At 46.4% G+C, this 22102-nt stretch overlaps 1 protein-coding gene across 3 annotated transcripts in view; it reads right to left on the bottom strand.

Moving 5' to 3' along the window:
* Window positions 1-22102, bottom strand: part of pico — a 571549-nt gene that overhangs the window by 454901 nt on the left and 94546 nt on the right. For all 3 annotated transcript variants that reach the window (XM_053784277.2, XM_053784363.2, XM_053784200.2), the window contains exon 2: window positions 4822-6398. In XM_053784277.2, coding sequence (XP_053640252.1) covers window positions 4822-6144 — 1323 coding nt within the window. In that variant the 5' untranslated portion in view covers window positions 6145-6398. The remainder of the gene's footprint in view (window positions 1-4821; window positions 6399-22102) is intronic.

Here is a 22102-nt window from a genome sequence, read left to right on the forward strand (position 1 = left end):
TTATTCTGATAATGTGGGACTCGAGTGCTATCAGTTTATTTTTTGCACTTACAATGCTGCCATCTTTGTGAAGTGGGGCTGTATCAGTGGTTTTTAATTACTGGGATGACTCCCGAGTACACATACCATAATATATTTGAAGCATATGAGTTTTTTGTTTTTGACATTTTTTGACGAAGTTCAAAGAGTCTGGGCCTGGAGCAGAGTGCATGGCAGAGTGCATGGCAGAGTGCATGGTAGAGCGCATGGCAGAGTGCATGGCAGAGTGCTTCTTCAAAGTTGACTGTGGCTCGAGTTTAAAAAAAATGGAGAAGTTGGTCGAGTTTGAAGTCTCGTGAAAAATTCTTTTGGCTCTTTTAACAGAGTCATATTATGACTTCAGTATATCTGTCACTTCTTTGTCGTCATCTCCTGTTGTCCGTCTCCTTTATATGTAATTTTTACCCTGGACTTCACATATGAAAGCATTCTGAGTTTATTTTAATTTCGTTAATGGGTTTTTGCTCCCCAAGTCTCTCATGAACTCTGCATGATTTATGAAGTTTTATCTCAATGTTTTTATCTATCTGTCCAGAAATTATTTTCATTAAGTAACAGACCTTTGACAACTTCAGTGATTTTTCGTCTTGCCTGTAGATGGAGCGCCTCTCTTCCTAACTTGAATTTTCTCTTGTTTATGGTGTAAATCTAGATAACATTTCTAGTGACATTAAGCTCATACTTTGGATAAACTAATTTAAATTCAGCTACTCATTATCTTTCCTGCATATTTCAATAAGGCCATAATTTATTTAATAGTTTAAAGCAATTTATCACTACCTCAGTAGTTTGTGTGTAACTCATCATCAGAACTCTCTCCTCCGAGTTTCTCTGCTATTGCAGCATTTGCTATATATCTTCCATTTAGGTTGTCTTAAACTGAAAGTACCAAGGAACAACATGTCTGGGAGCACCTCTGGAAAATTTTCAGGAAAGTATTCAATTTTCAGTAGCTGATCTTGTAACTACTGGGAAGGTGTATCATGTGTTTTCTCTACAAGTACAGTGGGTAGATCCTGATTCTCAAGTATTACTGCCAAAACTTCGACTACATCATGTGTGGTTTGTAACTCAGTGCAAATGAAAGAATAACATAGATCAACCCCCTTCCCCCATTGTTGCTTTTTTTTTCCATTCTCATCTAAAGAGACTGTACCCAGGCATCCATATGTCGCGGTCCAAGTAGTTTTTTTTTTTCTAGTTTTTTTTTTGTAGTTTTATGTGAAAACCGTAAACATTACATCTGACTCGGTGAGTTCACTAATAAATGGTAGTTTGTCGGGAAAATATTTTATGTTGATATTAATATATTTGATAAGACAGCCACTGGCTGTTTCGAATTTAACACGACTCCCAGCTGGTTGCACATTGTAATAATGTCTTGCCATTCTATATCGTTTCCTAGCACACAAAAAAAAAAATCTGAGTTCTGATAAACTGTTAATACTATGGTTAACTTGATGTTCACGTGGCTTCTACCTCCTGGTTCTTTCTAAATGGTACGCGGATAAATTTTCTTACAGTTTTTGTCTTATTTATCAATACAACATATTTTGGGGTGAAAATGCCTGTAGGAGATAGAACGACATAAATCTTGATAACAATATTACAGCATTTCTCAGGGTTATCAAATGTACAAGTCCCACTTTGACACTGTCGCTACTGTCTCTGACACGTCAACATAACTACAGAAAGAACATAACCTGGAAAACAGAAAATACTGACAAAGTCAATCCCTTGTACGGGAAAGCTTTACTGTGAAGATATGATAGTAGCACTAAAATTAGGCTACAGAAAGACGTAGATTAATGTGAATATAATAAAGTGTACACACGTGAAATAAGAACAATGAGATATAAATACGTGCTGAAAATATCTAGGAGAAAATTCGCAACAATGGATTAAAGTTAGATAAAAACGAATTCAGAAAGACTATATAAAAACAAGAGACACTAGCTTATAAATAAGTGAAAGAAACTGCTTTGTAATGTTAGGTTGGATAACGTTAACAAGATGAGCGACAAGAACTGGACGAGAGTAAGACTTGTGATTCATGTTGTGAAACATTCTTCAGATAAATAAATCTAAATTGCTAAATGATGTTCGGTGTAGGTAAAAAAAAATTGTTGTAGGCCTATGAAAAGTGTTTGATGTACCGGCTGTCAATTTCAAGGCTGTTCAGTTGGTAAATGAAATTAAAAACACTATCTGAGAATAATAATACAATTCTAAAACTATGTCAACATGAGTGTACTCAGCTCACATACTGAGTGTCCGCGGTTGGAACCCAGCAAGGGGTTCGTTACCTACCTGGAGGTTATTCCGGGGATCAACGCCCCCGCGGCCCGGTCCACGACCAGGCCTCCCGATGGATCAGGGCCTGATCAACTAGGCTGTTACTGCTGGCCGCACGCAGTCCGACGTACGAGCCACAGCCCGGCTGATCCGGCACTGACTTTAGGTATCTGTCCAGCTCTCTCTTGAAGGCAGCCAGGGGTTTATTGGCAATTCCCCTAATGCTTGATGGGAGGCTGTTGAATAGTTTTGGGCCCCGGACACTTATGGTGTTTTCTCTTAGTGTACCAATGGCGCCCCTACTTTTTATTGGCGGCATTTTGCATCGCCTGCCCAGTCTTTTACTTTCGTAGGGAGTGATTTCTGTGTGCAGATTTGGGACCATTCCTTCCAAGATTTTCCAAGTGTAAATTATGATATATCTCTCCCTCCTGCGTTCCAACGAGTACAAGTCAAGTTCTTTCAAGCGTTCCAAGTAGTTAAGGTGCTTGACAGAACTTATACGTGCAGTAAAGGATCTCTGTACACTCTCTAGATCTGCGATTTCACCTGCTTTGTATGGAGATGTTAATGTACAGCAGTATTCCAGCCTAGAGAGAACAAGTGATTTGAAAAGGATCATCATGGGCTTGGCATCTCTCGTTTTGAAAGTTCTCATTATCCATCCTATCATTTTCTTTGCACGTGCGATCGTGGCACTGTTGTGATCCTTGAAAGTGAGATCCTCAGACATTACTACTCCCAGGTCCCTTACATTATTTTTCCGCTCTATTGTATGGCCGGAGTCAGTAGTATACTCTGTTCTAGTTATTATCTCCTCCAGTTTTCCATAACGGAGTAGTTGGAATTTGTCCTCATTGAACATCATATTGTTTACCGTTGCCCACTGGAAAACTTTGTTTATATCTTCTTGGAGGTTAACCGCGTCCTCAGCAGATGACAGCCTCATGCAGATCCTAGTATCATCCGCAAAGGATGATACGGTGCTGTGGTGTATATCTCTGTTTATGTCTGATATGAGGATAAGGAATAAGATGGGGGCGAGTACTGTGCCTTGTGGAACAGAGCTCTTCACTATGGCAGCCTTCGTTGGGCATGTTTTCTTACATCTGCTGCCCTTGTTCACCTAGCAGTAAGTAGGTACCCTAGGTGTTAGTGGACTGTTGTGGGGCACATCCTGAGGGGAAGGAGGGGGGGGGAAAGCATACCTAAGACAGGGCTGGGCTTAGAAATAAGCTGAGGTTGGATAACAGCTCTTAGCTGTACAAATTATTTGTGTAAAAACAACAAGTGTTATCCTTCATCATCGTCCTGGAAGAACTCACATCACTACATCGTATTAACGATGACTTTAAACTGCAATCAAAACAAAGGGAAGATGTTAATGTTAATCCAAAGCATTAGAAACCTTCGTTATTAAAAGCAATTTAGAAAATTAAACTTGTGTTTCATGGAAAGAAGAAGAGTGAGGATGAGAGAGTTTAAGATTATGTTGGCGGTGGTCTGGAAAATATAAGTATGGAATCTTACACAACTGAATCAAAATGGCGGTCACATTAACAATAGGGGTAAACAGTGGTTAGGAAATAAGAGTTTTAAATAAGAGTGGAACAAGTTACCATGTGGCCACACTGACACAAACACACACTAATGTTTCAAGTTTAGGCTGGGCATAACAAGTATAAATTATTGTAATAATGTTGGTAGAATTACCGACAATATGTAAAGTAAATGGACACAAGTGCAACTAATGTGACATTTTATTGTGGCAACGTTTCGCTCTCCAGGAGCTTTGTCAAGCTCCTTGAGAGCGAAACGTTGCCACAAAAAAATGTCACATTGGTTGCACTTGTGTCCTTTTACTTTACATAAATTATTGTCAAGACGACTTCAATTTTTGCCCACACTGATAACATCAGAATTAGGTGATACCACTGTTACTGTTGCTTTGGCACATTATACAACAGCCACAAGGTGACAAAAAAAAAAAAAAAAAAAAAAAAAAAAAAAAAAAAAAAAAAGAGCCTGGTTCTCCGAGCGAAACACTGACTTCATAAAATGTCTATTTTTGCCTGTGTGGCTTTATATTACAAGTTGTTGAGTGAGCCTGGTGGTTAACGCTCTCGCTTCACACGGTGAGGGCCTGGGTTCGATTCCCAGCCAGAGTAGAAACATTGGACGTGTTTCTTTCCACCTGTTGTCTATGTTCCCCATCAGTAAAATGGGTACCTGGGTGTTAGTCGACTGGTGTGGGTCGCATCCTGGGACACTGACCTAAGGAGGCCTGGTCACAGACCGGGCCGCGGGGGCGTTGACCCCCGGAACTCTCTCTAGGTAAACTCTAGGTAAACTTACCACTGTACAAACCAATAGGGAGAGTAACACTGTATAGGAGACCAAGAGGAAGGATAATACTTACCGTTGTAAAAATCAGTAGGAAGAGTAACGAACTTTGTGAAGGAGGCCAACAGGAAGGGTAACACTTACCAGTTGCAGGAGACGCAGAAGAGTAGGGGTGACGGGCAGGTGTCGCGGTGTGCGCAGGCTGCGGACGCGCCGCAGCGGGCCACTGCTACCTGTCACAGCCTCACGTTGGCACCGCAGGCACTTCTCATCATCCTCTTCTTGCCCTTCTTTTTTCTGGAATATACCTTGCAGCACAGGCGGGGTACGAACCTTGGGCCGCGCCCCGGCACCCTGGTAGAGGCTGGCGGCAGAGCTGAGATCTCCTGAGGAGGCGAGGGAGGGGGCGCTGTAGACACTGATACCCTCGTCCACACTGCTGCCACTCCACGCCCCGCCACGCACACTGCCGTACACGGAGGAGGAGGCCACACTTCCAGCTTCGCTGTACACACACACGCCCTCGTCAGTAGTGGTGGTGGAGGTGAGGCGAGACAGACCTGACATGGTGGATGAGGTCGAGTTTCTCTTGCCTCTCCACATGGACGTGGCTTGACTACCATCGCTCGCAGAGTCACCTCCAACGCTGTTTAAGTTGTCTTTGTTGTCGCTTTCGTTCGAATCTGTTTTCGAATGCACAAACGCAATTTTTCGTCTCTCTGCGGTGGTCCTTGAACCGGGACAACGTCTGCATATTGCTCCCGGAGGCAATGTCAGGGTTCTCCTAAAAGGACTCACAGTGTTCCCAACACCAAGGCCGACTTTACCTTGCGAGCTGGACACTACTTTACCATCACAGGGAAGAATACTACTACTACTACTGTCACTATGGTCTTTCTCACTGTCCTTCGTGTTATTAGTCGTACTGAGGCTGCTGGCACATTGCTGGCGTGTCAGGTCTTTAGGAAGACTGCTACTCTTCTTGAGGGAGTCGCGGACAGGCGCTCCCCGACGCCTGAGGGATCCCTCGCGCTTCAAGGAAGCAACAGTGCTACTTAGACAAGTCGGGGGCTTCCGTAGAGCTCCTAGTGGGAGCGTTTGTGAGCGACGGAGAGTGCCAGGCTCTCCAACATCGTCAGCCAGGACCACATCCTTACCTGCCGGTGCCAGCGTCACGGAGGGGCATAGTGGCTCACTATAGGGGTCTAGGGCGTCGTGCTGGGCACTGCTTGCGGGCAGCCTCGAGGGAAGAGTAGAGGGCAGCAGGTGGCGGCGGTAAGCTTGAGGTGAGGAGCGGGAAGACTTGTTGAGGTAGGAGCCTGACGCAGGCATGGTGGCTGAGCGTCTGATGCTGCCCCACCCCCGCCCCAGGTCGACCTTGCTGGCCCCACCCTTACCAGTGCTGGCCCTGCCCCAGGTCGATCCCCAGCGCCGCTGGGGTTTGGGGACCCCACACAGGAGCTCCATCACTACTGATCGCTGCGAGGAGAACTCACCATAATCATGTACTACGACCTTACTGTGTGCACCTACACGTTGTTCCCACAGTGAGCCGCTATATAACAAGCTCACTGTGAGCTGATACACACTAAGCTCACCGTGAGCTGATACACACTAAGCTCACCGTGAGCTGGCGCAACATCTTGTAACTCACTTCTGTCCACTTCTGTCCAAGGTTCACTCATTCTTGTTTCCGTTCTCATATTTTTATTCTCAATAACCTGAAAATCAATGGTAAATTATTTACACAGAATACTACAGTTTTGCAAGCACGAATAAGAGGATTTTAAAACCTAGAGCACCAGACGAGTCTGGCCCATGGCCGGGCTTCGGGAGTAGACTCTCGGAACTCATTAAAGGTATATCAAAGGTACGTTCAGGACTGCGTGTATCATAAGTGTGTGTGTGTCATTTCAAGAGTTCGTCACACACCTTTCATATCTTCAGTTACGTGTCCTACAAATGTACATCACTAAAACACAGCTCAGATCATACACAAAACATGTGTAAACAAAGCCTCCAGCAAACATATACAGAATCGTGTGGATGAAAGGATACTCGGAGGCGTGGGAGGTTTTCCTGGGCGTGGGAGGTTTTCCCAAGGCGTGGGAGGCATTTCCCAAGGCGTGGGAAGTGCTTCCCAGGGCGTGGGCGGTATTTCCTAGGGCGTGGGAAGTCAGTCCTCTCGGGCACTCCTTCCTACTGGGACTGTGGACAGAGGTCACCACACTCTCACACTCACACTCACACACACACACACACACACACACACACACACACACACACACACACACAGCCCACTATATCGCCTTCACACGCACATTCACGCTTCCTCTCACACACTACGTCATCACTGACACAAACAGACCTGCTAGAAAACCTTAATCCCTCGTAACATTGCCGATGACATGAAACTACTGATAAATATGAACCGAGATGCCAACAAGAGAATCCAAAACAACTTTAACAAGTGACAGACGTAGTCAAACGCAAAGAGAATTGAATCCTGATAAATGTAAGGCAATGAGAATGAGAGAGTCAGAACTGGAATTAAATACAGTCTGACATGAATGGTCCTGATGAATTGTACACGAAGATCTTGAAGTCAGCATCACACCAAGAGTATGAGCACAGAGCAACAACATAACACTGGACACCCACAGAGCAATTACATAACACTTGACACCCACAGAGCAACTACATAACAATGGACACCCACAGAGCAACTACATAACACTGGACACCCACAGAGCAACTATATAACACTGGACACCCACAGAGCAACAACATAACACTGGACACCCACAGAGCAATTACATAACACTGGACACCCAGAGAGCAACTACATAACAATGGACACCCAGAGAGCAACTACATAACACTGGACACCCACAGAGCAACTACATAACACTGGACACCCACAGAGCAACTACATAACACTGGACACCCACAGAGCAACAACATAACACTGGACACCCACAGAGCAATTACATAACACTGGACACCCACAGAGCAACTACATAACAATGGACACCCACAGAGCAACTACATAACACTGGACACCGACAGAGCAACTACATACCACTGGACACCCACAGAGCAACTACATAACACTGGACACCCACAGAGCAACTACATAACACTGGACACCCACAGAGCAACTACATAACACTGGACACCCACAGAGCAACAACATAACACTGGACACCCACAGAGCAACAACATAACACTGGACACCCACAGAGCAACAACATAACACTGGACACCCACAGAGCAACAACATAACACTGGACACCCACAGAGCAACAACATAACACTGGACACCCACCACTACACTAGAACCAACCAAAGCTGCCTTGGCTCTTGTATTTCTAGTAACAACGATCTGAGACAGTGACATCAGCCTTATTGGCATAGTTCCCACCACGATAATCCCAATAAACAAAGTACTCGTATACAGATATTTACTGAAACAAGATGCACATCCCCTTTCAGTAGCAGTTGTGCCGTCAGTGCAAAGAGCTAAGCGCTCTACCACGCACACTACATGCCAAGTGTTCCACCACGCACACTACATGCCAAGTGTTCCACCACGCACGCTACATGCCAAGTGTTCCACCACGCACGCTACATGCCAAGTGTTCCACCACGCACGCTACATGCCAAGTGTTCCACCACGCACGCTACATGCCAAGTGTTCCACCACGCACGCTACATGCCAAGTGTTCCACCACGCACGCTACATGCCAAGTGTTCCACCACGCACGCTACATGCCAAGTGTTCCACCACGCACGCTACATGCCAAGTGTTCCACCACGCACACTACATGCCAAGTGTTCCACCACGCACGCTACATGCCAAGTGTTCCACCACGCACGCTACATGCCAAGTGTTCCACCACGCACACTACATGCCAAGTGTTCCACCACGCACGCTACATGCCAAGTGTTCCACCACGCACGCTACATGCCAAGTGTTCCACCACGCACACTACATGCCAAGTGTTCCACCACGCACGCTACATGCCAAGTGTTCCACCACGCACACTACATGCCAAGTGTTCCACCACGCACGCTACACGTTTTGAGTCACCTTGCACTCTCAACAACACAAGTGCTTGTTTAATCAACACACTTGATAAGATGGTCCTGAGAAGCCGTTCAGTAATGACACATTCTGTAATATGGTGCTCAGTACACTTCTCCAATCTAAATGATACTCTCAACCATACTTGTACCATAACCTTGCGACTCCCATTATTATTATTATTATTATTATTATTATTGTTATTGTTGTTGCTCTACTCTCTAAAGCAGTGGGTGTCACACACTGCCTGAAATAAAAGCACTTTATTTCCACTTCAATACAAGTGCCAGAAGTGTTAGCTACAATGACAACACTGGCACCCTCGTCATAACAGTTTTCTTGGAATTCCCTATTTATAAAAAAGTGCAAAGTACCACTAGCACGAGCCCTCAGTATTCTTTGTAGGAAATGTTTAGATCTAGGTGAGATACCGGAGGCCTTAAAGAGTGCAGACATAGCTATAGCAGAGCACAAGCTAAAAATTACAGATCAATAGCACTAACACCCTTCATCATAAAAGTCTTTGAAAGAGTGATGAGACGTCAGATTATAAATTTTATGGAACAGTATAATATGCACAACCCAAACCAGAACGGATTTAGAACTGGAATTCATGACTGTCGCAGCTGCTGAACGACAATGACAGAATTACGGAGGTTTTGGAAGAAAATCAAAACACAGATGTGATATAAACAGATTTTGCGATGTCATTTAACACATGCGATCATGCGGTGATTGGACACAAAATGAGGGTCATAGGCATAACAAGGAAGGTAGGCAGATGAATTTTCAGGTTTTTAACAAACAGAATGCAAAAATTAGTAAACAGAGTAAAATCCAGCATCAGCGAGGTAAAAAGCTAGGTTTCCCAAGGCACTGTCCTGGCACCTCTGCTGTTTCTTATCCTTATACCAGACATAGATAAAAACACCCGTCACATATTTGTATCATCTGCAGATGGCACTAAAATAAGCATGAAAGTCATTTTCGGAGAGGACACTGAAAAATTACAGGAAGACATAAGCAGGGTTTTCCATTGGGCAGTGGAGAACATGTCCTTCAATGGTGATAAGTTCCAGCTGCTTAGATATGGAAAGAATGAAGAACTCAAAAGGGACACTCTATACAAAACTCAAAAAGATCAAATAAAACGAAAGGAACACATGAAAAACCTAGGAGTGATTATGTCTGCTGACTTTCTTTCAAAGAACACAATTAAGACCAGGGTCACGGCAGCCAGGAAGATGACAATGTTGGAATGTTGATCAGTGTTGACGCTCCGCTCAGGTCAGGAGAAATATCAGAGCTGGAACAGATGCAGAGATCGTTCACGGCCCACATTAAACCAATAAATCATTTAAATTACTGGGAACGCCTTAAATATGTAATCACTGGAGCGGAGATAATAATATATACCTGGAAAGTACTTGAGTTCCTTGTCCCAAATCTGCACACTACCATAACATAGTGGAGTGAGAGATATGGGAGGAAGTGTAAAATAAACCCAGTGAAAAGCAGTGGTGAGGTGTGCACAATGAGGGAACACTGCATCAACATTCGTGGCTTCAGACTATATTCTTAAACATCTTACCAGAAGATATCAGAGACACTGCTGGGACAAGTGTAGAAGTCTTCAAGAGGAAACTGAACAAGTATCTTCACCAGGTAGCGGAAGCACTTGACTTGTACTCACTGGAGCGCAGGCGAGAGAGATGCATCATAATCTACACCTGGAAGACCCTGGAGGGACTGGTCTCTAATCTGCATACAGAAATCACTTCCTACGAAAGCAAAAGACTTGAGTACACTAAAAGAAAACCCAATAAGTGTCCGGGGCCCAAGACTGTTCTACAGCCTCCCACCAGCCATAAGGGGAATTACCAATAGACCCCTGGTTGTCTTCAAGAGGGAGCTGGACAGATACCTAAAGTCAGTGCCGGATAAGCCGGGTTGTAGTTCATACATTGGACTACCTGCGGCCAGCAGTAACAGCCTCGTTGATCAGGCCTTGATCCACCAGGAGGCCTGGTCATGGACCGGGCCGCGGGGGCGTTGATCCCCGAAATACCCTCCAGGTAGACTCCAGGTAGGTGTCAGATCAACAAGACTGTGATGGATATGTGGAGCAGCGGGCCCCCAGCAGCCAGCACCAGCCAAGCCTGGCACATGGCCGGGCTCCGGGAGTAGAAAACCTCTCGGAACTCATCAAAGGTAGTGGATCACTGTAGTGGTAGTGGATGATTGTGGTAATGGATGATTGTTCTGGTAGAGGATGATTGTGATGGTGGTGGATGAGTGTGGGAGTAGTGCATGACTGTAGTAGTGTTGGATGATTGTGGTGGCAGTGGATGATTATGGTGGTAGTGGATGATTGTGGTGCTAGTGGATGATTGTAGTGCTAGTGGATGATTGTGGTGCTAGTGGATGATTGTAGTATTCGTAGTGGATCATTGTAGTGGTAGTGGATGTGGTGACAGTGGATGATTGTGGCGACAGTGGATGATTTTGGTGGTAGTGGATGATTGTGGTAGTGGATGATTGTGGTGCTAGTGGATGATTGTAGTAGTCGTAGTGGATCATTGTAGTGGTAGTGGATGTGGTGACAGTGGATGATTGTGGTGACAGTGGATGATTGTGGTGACAGTGGATGATTGTGGTGACAGAGGATGATTGTGGTGACAGAGGATGATTGCGGTGACAGTGGATGATTGTGGTGACAGTGGATGATTGTGGTGACAGTGGACGATTTTGGTGGTAGTGGATGATTGTGGTGACAGTGGATGATTGTGGTGACAGTGGATGATTGTGGTGACAGTGGATGATTGTGGTGGTAGTGGATGATTGTGGTGACAATGGATGATTGTGGTGACAGTGGTGGTAGTGGATAATTGTGGTGGTAGAATGGCATGCAGGGCGAGGCTGTGATCTTATCTTACACTCACTACAGCCAGACCACTCTACGGACCACTAACTAGATCACTCCACGGACCACTAGCTAAACCACTCCACGGACCACCAGCCAGATCACTCCACGGACCACTATTTAGACCACTCCACGGGCCAGTAGCTAGACTACTCCACGGACTACTAAGTAAACCACTCCATGGACCACTAGCTAGACTACTCCAATGACCACTAACTTGACCACTCCACGGACCACTAACTAGACCACCAGCCGGACAACTAGCCAGACCATTAAACGGACCAACAGCCAGACAACTAAACGGACCATCAGCCAGACCCCTAAACAGATCACCAGCCAGACTTCTAAGTGGACCATTAGTCAGATCACTCCACAGGCCACCAGCCAGACTACACCACAGACTAGACCACTGACCAGCCAGACCACGCCACTGACCAGTTAGACCATGTCACAGACAAGCCAGATCACGCCATAGAAAAGAGACCACGCCACAGACCACTCCATACCAGGAAGACCACGCCACAGACCTCTCAGACCATGCTACAGATCGGCCAGACCACTTCATAGACCTTACCTTTGCCTCTGATATACCTTTGATGAGTTTCGAGAGTCTACTATACACCAGGCTTGTCTGGTGCTTGCCTGGTCAACCAGACTGTTGCCGCTGGAGGCCCGTTGCCTCACATATCCATCACAGCCTGGGTGATCTGGCACTTGGTGGAGATACCTGCCCAGTTTTCTCTTGAAGGCTTCTACACTTGTTCCAGCAGTGTTTCTGATATCTTCTGATAAGATGTTAAGTAGTCTGGGGCCACGAATGTTGATACAGTGTTCCCTTATTGTGCCCACCGCACCCCTGCTCCTCACTGGATTTATTTTGCATTTCACCACATATCTCTCACTCCAGTATGTTGTTATGGCAGTGTGCAGATTTGGGACCAGGCCCTTCCAGATACTTTCCTGTATCTCTCTCTCCTCAGCTCCAGTGAGTACATGTTCAAGACTTAAAGGCGTTCCCAGTAAGTGCTTTACTGTTTCTATGTGTGCCGTAAACGATCTCTGTGTTTGTTTCAGCTCTGATATTTCTTCTGCTTTGAACGGGGCCGTCAGTACTGAGCAATATTCCAAATGAACGAGCACTAGCGATTTGAAGGGTGTCACCACTGGCATTATTTCCCTTGTTTTGAAGGTTCTCAATAACCACCCCGTTAACCTCATGGCGGTCGTGATCTTTGTAATATTGTTGTTTGAAACAAAGGTCACCTGACAATTATTCCCAGGTCTTTTACGTGTTCCTTTCGTTCTATTTGTTGACCCTCTTGAGTTTTGTATACAGTGTTCCTTTTGAGTTCTTCATTTTTTCCATACCTAAGCAGCCAGACCCCGCCACAGACCAGCCAGATCATGTCACAGACCAGTCAGACCCCGCCACAGACCAGCCAGACCCCGCCACTCACCAGTCAGACCACGCCACTGACCAGCCAGACCTCGCCACTGACCAGCCAGATCATGTCACAGACCAGCCAGACCTCGCCACTGACCAGCCAGATCATGTCACAGACCAGCCAGACCACGCCACTGACCAGCCAGATCATGTCACAGACCAGCCAGACCTCGCCACAGAAAAGACAGATCACTCCACTGAACAACCAGACCACTCCACTGACACGACCAACAGTATAATTAACATGGATAAAATTAAGAATATGTGTAATCCACGAGAGGGATGGAATAAGAGATGGAATGAAGGAGGAAAGGAGGTATGGCGGGAGGGAGAAATGAAAGAGAGGGAGGGAGTGAAGGTTATTGGAACATTACTTCCCCTCTCCCACTATAAAGACCCAGCTACTACCACCCTATCATCTCTCCCTTTGTCATCCCCCTTTACCCTTCTATTACTACCCCTTCCCTTCCCTTATTTCACCAGCTGGCAGACTAGTGTCCAGTCCGCCCCAGTACACTCTAGCCCAGTACAATGTACCCCGGTACACTCTAGCCCAGTACACTGTACCCCAGTACACTCTAGCCCAGTACAATGTACCCCGGTACACTCTAGCCCAGTACACTGTACCCCAGTACACTCTAGCCCGGTACACTGTACCCCTGTACACTCTAGCCCGGTACACTGTACCCCTGTACACTCTAGCCCGGTACACTGTACCCCAGTACACTCTAGCCCAGTACACTGTACCCCTGTACACTCTAGCCCGGTACACTGTACCCCTGTACACTCTAGCCCAGTACACTGTACCCCAGTACACTCTAGCCCGGTACACTGTACCCCAGTACACTCTAGCCCAGTACACTGTACCCCAGTACACTCTAACCCAGTACACTGTACCCCAGTACACTCTAGCCCAGTACACTGTACCCAGTACACTCTAGCCCAGTACACTGTACCCCAGTACACTCTAGCCCAGTACACTGTACCCCTGTACACTCTAGCCCAGTACACTGTACCCTGGTACACTCTAGCCCAGTACACTCTAGCAGTCTCACTCTAAGTACACGACTCCAGGTGTTTACAGACAGTAAGATACGATGCGTCTCCTTGGTATGGTAATGTTGACCATGGTGTGAGTGACCACTGCCACCATGATCATGGTAACTTCAACCATCACCATGGTAACTTTGGCCAAACATACTCGAAAGGAAAGCAAAATTCAGAAGCAAAATAGAGATTTTGCTACAACCTTTAACCAGTGTGAACATGTTGTAACATGACGAGTGTGAACATGTTGTAACATGAGTGAGAGCATGTAACGTGACATAAATGCACATATTATTATTGAAGAAGCTACAGTCAGAGAGCAGCAGCCAGCACAGTGAACATCTCTCTTCCTCACAACACAATATTCCTGGAGTATACCTGGAGAGGGTTTCCAGGATCAGTGCCCCCGTGGCCCGGTCTGTGACCAGGCTTCGTGGTGGATCAGGGCCTGATCAACCAGGCTGTTACTGCTGGCAGCACACAAACAGACGTACGAACCACAGCCCGGCTGGTCAGGTACTGACTTTATGTGCCTGTCCAGTGCCTTCTTGAAGACAGCCAGGGGTCTATTGGTAATTCCCCGCCAAGAATAATAGTGCCACAACAGCAAGTTGTGGCACTATTATTCTTGGTGGACAATAACTCTTCTCTGTATGAGCGGGTCAACATCTGGACCATCCCTGGAGAGTGTTCCGGGGGTCAACGCCCCCGCGACCCGGTCTATGAGAGCAAAATCTGCAGTAGCTAACGTGTAATAATATAACATTCAAAGAGGACATACAAATTTCTGTCTGTCTGATATGAAAAGAAATGAAGAGGAAAAGTACAAAAATATAACGAAAAATGGTAAAAACAATGTAAGTGGGAGCACTAGGGTAGGCCTACTGGACCATGCTAGGCAGGTCAGAATTTCTTGCGTTAAATTAACACAACATTGTTACTACTTCAAAACAAAAGATGCCAAGTCAATGTTGGCACTACAAGGCACGACCTGTCCTACACTACTACACTCTTAACACGACCTGTCCTACACTACTACACTCTTAACACGACCTGTCCTACACTACTACACTCTTAACAGACCCAGTTTAAGTTAAGGGGCCACTGCAGCTCAGAAGACATACACAACACTAACTGCCAGCATAAATAACAGCCCTTAAGCAGTGGCGAGAAACTTATCACAATTTACATCTGTAAAATACTAGAAATTTACACAAGTATGTAACTCTTTAGGAGAACAGAAGACATGGTAGACTGTACAAAGTACCGCCAGTGATGCACCAGTGTACAAGTGATGCACCAGTGTACAAGTGATGCACCAGTGTACAAGTGATGCACCAGTGTACAAGTGATACAGCAAGAGGACTCAGGAAGCTTAAAGGTTATAAGGTGAATTACGAACGATCTCAAAACAAAATCTGTAATCCTGGTGTGTGACCACACGCTTGCTGAGGGTGACATGAACTGCCTATTTTTTTCTGCCACTATTGACACTACTGTTGCCACTATTGGCGCTTTCGTTATCGTGCTGTCGTTATTGTTGTTACTGCTGCAACAGTTGCTATTTCGGCTGCTGCTACTACTGTCCCCAAGTGTTACTACCGCTGGTGCCGCAGCCGCAGCTGCCTTTAATATTGCTACCGTCGCTGCCGATGCCGCTGCTACCGGTCTGCTGCCGCTAAGGTTCTTGTTACACAACATTTAATAAGGCTCCTTAATGATGTCATATTAACATTAATCGTTTAATATAATAACTCACACTGTTACTACTACCATCTTCACATTCTTCTTGTTCTGATACACGACTTCTACTCCTTGACTATCACATGCCTTTTTCTCGAACATCTGCAACACCTGGTTCAATGTCAGCTTGAGCTTCCAGCTCCCTCTGTGAAATATGACACTGTGTCATGATTTGTCTACGTAAAATATATGAATACCAAATGAATATCAACGGTACTGTATACATCGACAAGCATGACTCACGAAATCGTAATGACACGATTGCAAACAAACCATACCACGGGCGGGGATATTATTTTGAGACTCTCTGATCGCGAGTTCTATCCCCGCCCGTGGTATGGCTTGGATCGACAAGCATGCTAACAGGACATGATAGGCGATTTATGTTATTTTATTCATAAGACATTTCGCCCATTGATGACGATGATGAGTTACGACTTTATTAGTTCTCCATTGCTAATGACATCTGAAATCTGGAGACCAGGCTCATATTTTTGCGTCACTAGATGAAGGAATCATTCTTGAATACGCTATACTTAACTAATGTTTTAGTATTAATAAGATACTTAAATGCTTTGGAGATGTAACTTCAAACCGTATTATCTTCATTACCTAAATGAAGAAACTGTAATATACAAAATGACTAGTTTATATTTCGTGGTGTAACTATGCCCGGTGGGGTATGGTAAAGTCCCATTGTGACCTCTGTAATTGTTTGTTTTCTGTGCTGCCGCTCACAGGATGAGCTGTGGGTGTCCAGTAAACTAGCCGCTCTGGCAGCACAACTAATCTCAGAGAGATGAGTAAAAAAATAAGAGCATGTAAGTGGCTGAGAGTTGTCAGGAAGTGGAATAGTCTGGCAAGTGATGTAGTGGAGGCAGGAACCATACATAGTTTTAAGACGAGGTATGATAAAGCTCAGAGCAGGGAGAGAGAACCTAGTAGCGACCAGTGAAGAGGCGGGGCCAGGAGCCGAGTCTCGACCCTTGCAACTACAAATAGGCAAGTACACATACACTTACGATTCTGGCCTGTAGACCACTGATTTTAGTGCTCATCGTAACAGAAGTAAAGTAGGTGCTAGGCAGTAAGGTAGGTGCTAGGCAGTAAAGTAGGTGCTAGGCAGTAAGGTAGGTGCTAGGCAGTAAAGTAGGTGCTAGGCAGTAAGGTAGGTGCTAGGCAGTAAAGTAGGTGCTAGGCAGTAAGGTAGGTGCTAGGCAGTAAAGTAGGTGCTAGGCAGTAAAGTAGGTGCTAGGCAGTAAAGTAGGTGCTAGGCAGTAAAGTAGGTGCTAGGCAGTAAAGTAGGTGCTAGGCAGTAAAGTAGGTGCTAGGCAGTAACGATGTACTACTCACAATCTGAGTAATACAAGACGAAATGAGATCTTTAAGGTCTCCGGATTTTATTTAAGAATATACTAAACTTTTAGGGCACTTAGTAAAATAAATAAATCATACAACCTCCTTACTCTTTGGAGGGACGTAAACACTTTAAATGGTCCTTTCTTTCGCTCTTGTGTGTGTGTATATATATATATATATATATATATATATATATATATTATTTTTTTTTATTATCACACTGGCCGATTCCCACCAAGGCAGGGTGGCCCGAAAAAGAAAAACTTTCACCATCATTCACTCCATCACTGTCTTGCCAGAAGGGTGCTTTACACTACAGTTTTTAAACTGCAACATAACACCCCTCCTTCAGAGTGCAGGCACTGTACTTCCCATCTCCAGGACTCAAGTCCGGCCTGCCGGTTTCCCTGAACCCCTTCATAAATGTTACTTTGCTCACACTCCAACAGCACGTCAAGTATTAAAAACCATTTGTCTCCATTCACTCCTATCAAACACGCTCATGCATGCCTACTGGAAGTCCAAACCCCTCGCACACAAAACCTCCTTTACCCCCTCCCTCCAACCTTTCCTAGGCCGACTCCTCCCCCGCCTTCCTTCCACTACAGACTGATACACTCTTGAAGTCATTCTGTTTCGCTCCATTCTCTCTACATGTCCGAACCACCTCAACAACCCTTCCTCAGCCCTCTGGACAACAGTTTTGGTAATCCCGCACCTCCTCCTAACTTCCAAACTACGAATTCTCTGCATTATATTCACACCACACATTGCCCTCAGACATGACATCTCCACTGCCTCCAGCCTTCTCCTCGCTGCAACATTCATCACCCACGCTTCACACCCATATAAGAGCGTTGGTAAAACTATACTCTCATACATTCCCCTCTTTGCCTCCAAGGACAAAGTTCTTTGTCTCCACAGACTCCTAAGTGCACCACTCACTCTTTTTCCCTCATCAATTCTATGATTCACCTCATCTTTCATAGACCCATCCGCTGACACGTCCACTCCCAAATATCTGAATACGTTCACCTCCTCCATACTCTCTCCCTCCAATCTGATATTCAATCTTTCATCACCTAATCTTTTTGTTATCCTCATAACCTTACTCTTTCCTGTATTCACCTTTTTCTTCTTTTGCACACCCTACCAAATTCATCCACCAATCTCTGCAACTTCTCTTCAGAATCTCCCAAGAGCACAGTGTCATCAGCAAAGAGCAGCTGTGACAACTCCCACTTTGTGTGTGATTCTTTATCTTTTAACTCCACGCCTCTTGTCAAGACCCTCGCATTTACTTCTCTTACAACCCCATCTATAAATATATTAAACAACCACGGTGACATCACACATCCTTGCCTATATATATATAACTCCTCTAACATGGCACCATAATCAACTATCTGTACTGACTTAACACAATAACATAAAGAGGACATATGTCACTTCCTCTAAATTGAACCACTTCACAGTGTCAGCGACGGGTGAACCACTTCACAGTGTCAGCGACGGGTGAACCACTTCACAGTGTCAGCGACGGGTGAACCACTTCACAGTGTCAGCGACGGGTGAACCACTTCACAGTGTCAGCGACGGGTGAACCACTTCACAATGTCAGCGACGGGTGAACCACTTCACAGTGTCAGCGACGGGTGAACCACTTCACAGTGTCAGCGTCGGGTGAACCACTTCACAGTGTCAGCGTCGGGTGAACCACTTCACAGTGTCAGCGACGGGTGAACCACTTCACAGTGTCAGCGACGGGTGAACCACTTCACAGTGTCAGCGTCGGGTGAACCACTTCACAGTGTCAGCGACGGGTGAACCACTTCACAGTGTCAGCGACGGGTGAACCACTTCACAGTGTCAGCGACGGGTGAACCACTTCACAGTGTCAGCGACGGGTGAACCACTTCACAGTGTCAGCGACGGGTGAACCACTTCACAATGTCAGCGACGGGTGAACCACTTCACAGTGTCAGCGACGGGTGAACCACTTCACAGTGTCAGCGTCGGGTGAACCACTTCACAGTGTCAGCGTCGGGTGAACCACTTCACAGTGTCAGCGACGGGTGAACCACTTCACAGTGTCAGCGACGGGTGAACCACTTCACAGTGTCAGCGTCGGGTGAACCACTTCACAGTGTCAGCGACGGGTGAACCACTTCACAGTGTCAGCGACGGGTGAACCACTTCACAATGTCAGCAACAAGTTAGAGTTAGGCGGACAATTACTATATTGGAGATCTCTCGGTATCACTGTTTTCCCGAGAGAATCAGAACTCGCTAGTGAAATCCCGCTCCAAAGACTTCTGGAGATAGTACTGAGGGACTAAGAGAGCCTCTTAGGTAATGCTCACTACCCGAGGTGAGAACGAACTCCCCTGAGTAAAACACTCAGGTTTGACGTCAACTCGGTATAAGTGAGAGTGGAGAGGTACAAACCATCCACTAGGTACTTCACGCCTATCCTTTGAACTCTTCCAGTCGCCTAGTTTCCTACCAAAACATACACATAAATAATACCCAGTCATATAATAAAATAATTATATAATTTAGAGTAAAAAAATATAAACTAAAGGAATCTTTAATTTAGCTATTATTAAAGAAACACTGAGCATGATATTAAGTGAAAAATCCCGTATTAACATTAAATTATGACCAAGGGGCATAACACACATACACACACACATCATGTCAACAAGGCAGCGAAGAGGAACACAAGTTCAGTAACGACACCACCTGGATGGTACCACTCACAAGCACCACCTGGAAGGTACCACTCACAAGCACCACCTGGATGGTACCACTCACAAGCACCACCTGGATGGTACCACTCACAAGCACCACCTGGATGGTACCACTCACAAGCACCACCTGGATGGTACCACTCACAAGCACCACCTGGATGGTACCACTCACAAGCACCACCTGGATGGTACTACTCACAAGCACCACCTGGATGGTACCACTCACAAGCACCACCTGGATGGTACCACTCACAAGCACCACCTGGATGGTACCACTCACAAGCACCACCTGGATGGTACCACTCACAAGCACCACCTGGATTGTACCACTCACAAGCACCACCTGGATGGTACCACTCACAAGCACTGCCTGGAAGGTACCACTCACAAGCACCACCTGGATGGTACCACTCACAAGCACTACCTGGAAGGTACCACTCACAAGCACCACCTGGATGGTACCACTCACAAGCACCACCTGGATGGTACCACTCACAAGCACCACCTGGATGGTACTACTCACAAGCACCACCTGGATGGTACCACTCACAAGCACCACCTGGATGGTACCACTCACAAGCACCACCTGGATGGTACCACTCACAAGCACCACCTGGATGGTACCACTCACAAGCACCACCTGGATTGTACCACTCACAAGCACCACCTGGATGGTACCACTCACAAGCACTGCCTGGAAGGTACCACTCACAAGCACCACCTGGATGGTACCACTCACAAGCACTACCTGGAAGGTACCACTCACAAGCACCACCTGGATGGTACCACTCACAAGCACTACCTGGAAGGTACCACTCACAAGCACCACCTGGAAGGTACCACTCACAAGCACCACCTGGATGGTACCAATCACAAGCACTACCTGGATGGTACCACTCACAAGCACTACCTGGAAGGTACCACTCACAAGCACCAACTGGATGGTACCACTCACAAGCACTACCTGGATGGTACCACTCACAAGCACTACCTGGAGGGTACCACTCACAAGCACCACCTGGATGGTACCACTCACAAGCACTACGTGGAAGGTACCACTCACAAGCACCACCTGGATGGTACCACTCACAAGCACTACCTGGAAGGTACCACTCACAATCACCACCTGGATGGTACCACTCACAAGCACTACCTGGAAGGTACCACTCACAAGCACCACCTGGATGGTACCACTCACAAGCACTACCTGGATGGTACCACTCACAAGCACCACCTGGATGGTACCACTCACAAGCGCTACCTGGAAGGTACCACTCACAAGCACCACCTGGAAGGTACCACTCACAAGCACCACCTGGAAGGTACCACTCACAAGCACTACCTGGAAGGTACCACTCACAAGCACCACCTGGATGGTACCACTCACAAGCACCACCTGGAAGGTACCACTCACAAGCACCACCTGGAAGGCACCACTCACAAGCACCACCTGGATGGTACCACTCACAAGCGTCACCTGGAAGGTACCACTCACAAGCACCACCTGGATGGTACCACTCACAAGCACTACCTGGAAGGTACCACTCACAAGCACCACCTGGATGGTACCACTCACAAGCACTACCGGGAAGGTACCACTCACAAGCACCACCTGGATGGTACCACTCACAAGCACTACCTGGATGGTACCACTCACAAGCACTACCTGGAAGGTACCACTCACAAGCACCACCTGGAAGGTACCACTCACAGGCACCACCTGGAAGGTACCACTCACAAGCACTACCTGGATGGTACCACTCACAAGCACCACCTGGATGGTACCACTCACAAGCACCACCTGAAAGGTACCACTCACAAGCACCACCTGGAAGGCACCACTCACAAGCACCACCTGGAAGGTACCACTCACAAGCGCCACCTGGAAGGTACCACTCACAAGCACCACCTGGAAGGTACCACTCACAAGCACCACCTGGATGGTACCACTCACAAGCACCACCTAGAAGGTACCACTCACAAGCACCACCTGGACGGTACCACTCACAAGCACCAACTGGATGGTACCACTCACAAGCACCACCTGGAAGGTACCACTCACAAGCACC

Source organism: Cherax quadricarinatus, chromosome 2 (genome assembly GCF_038502225.1).
Source record: "Cherax quadricarinatus isolate ZL_2023a chromosome 2, ASM3850222v1, whole genome shotgun sequence".
Taxonomy (NCBI): domain Eukaryota; kingdom Metazoa; phylum Arthropoda; class Malacostraca; order Decapoda; family Parastacidae; genus Cherax; species Cherax quadricarinatus.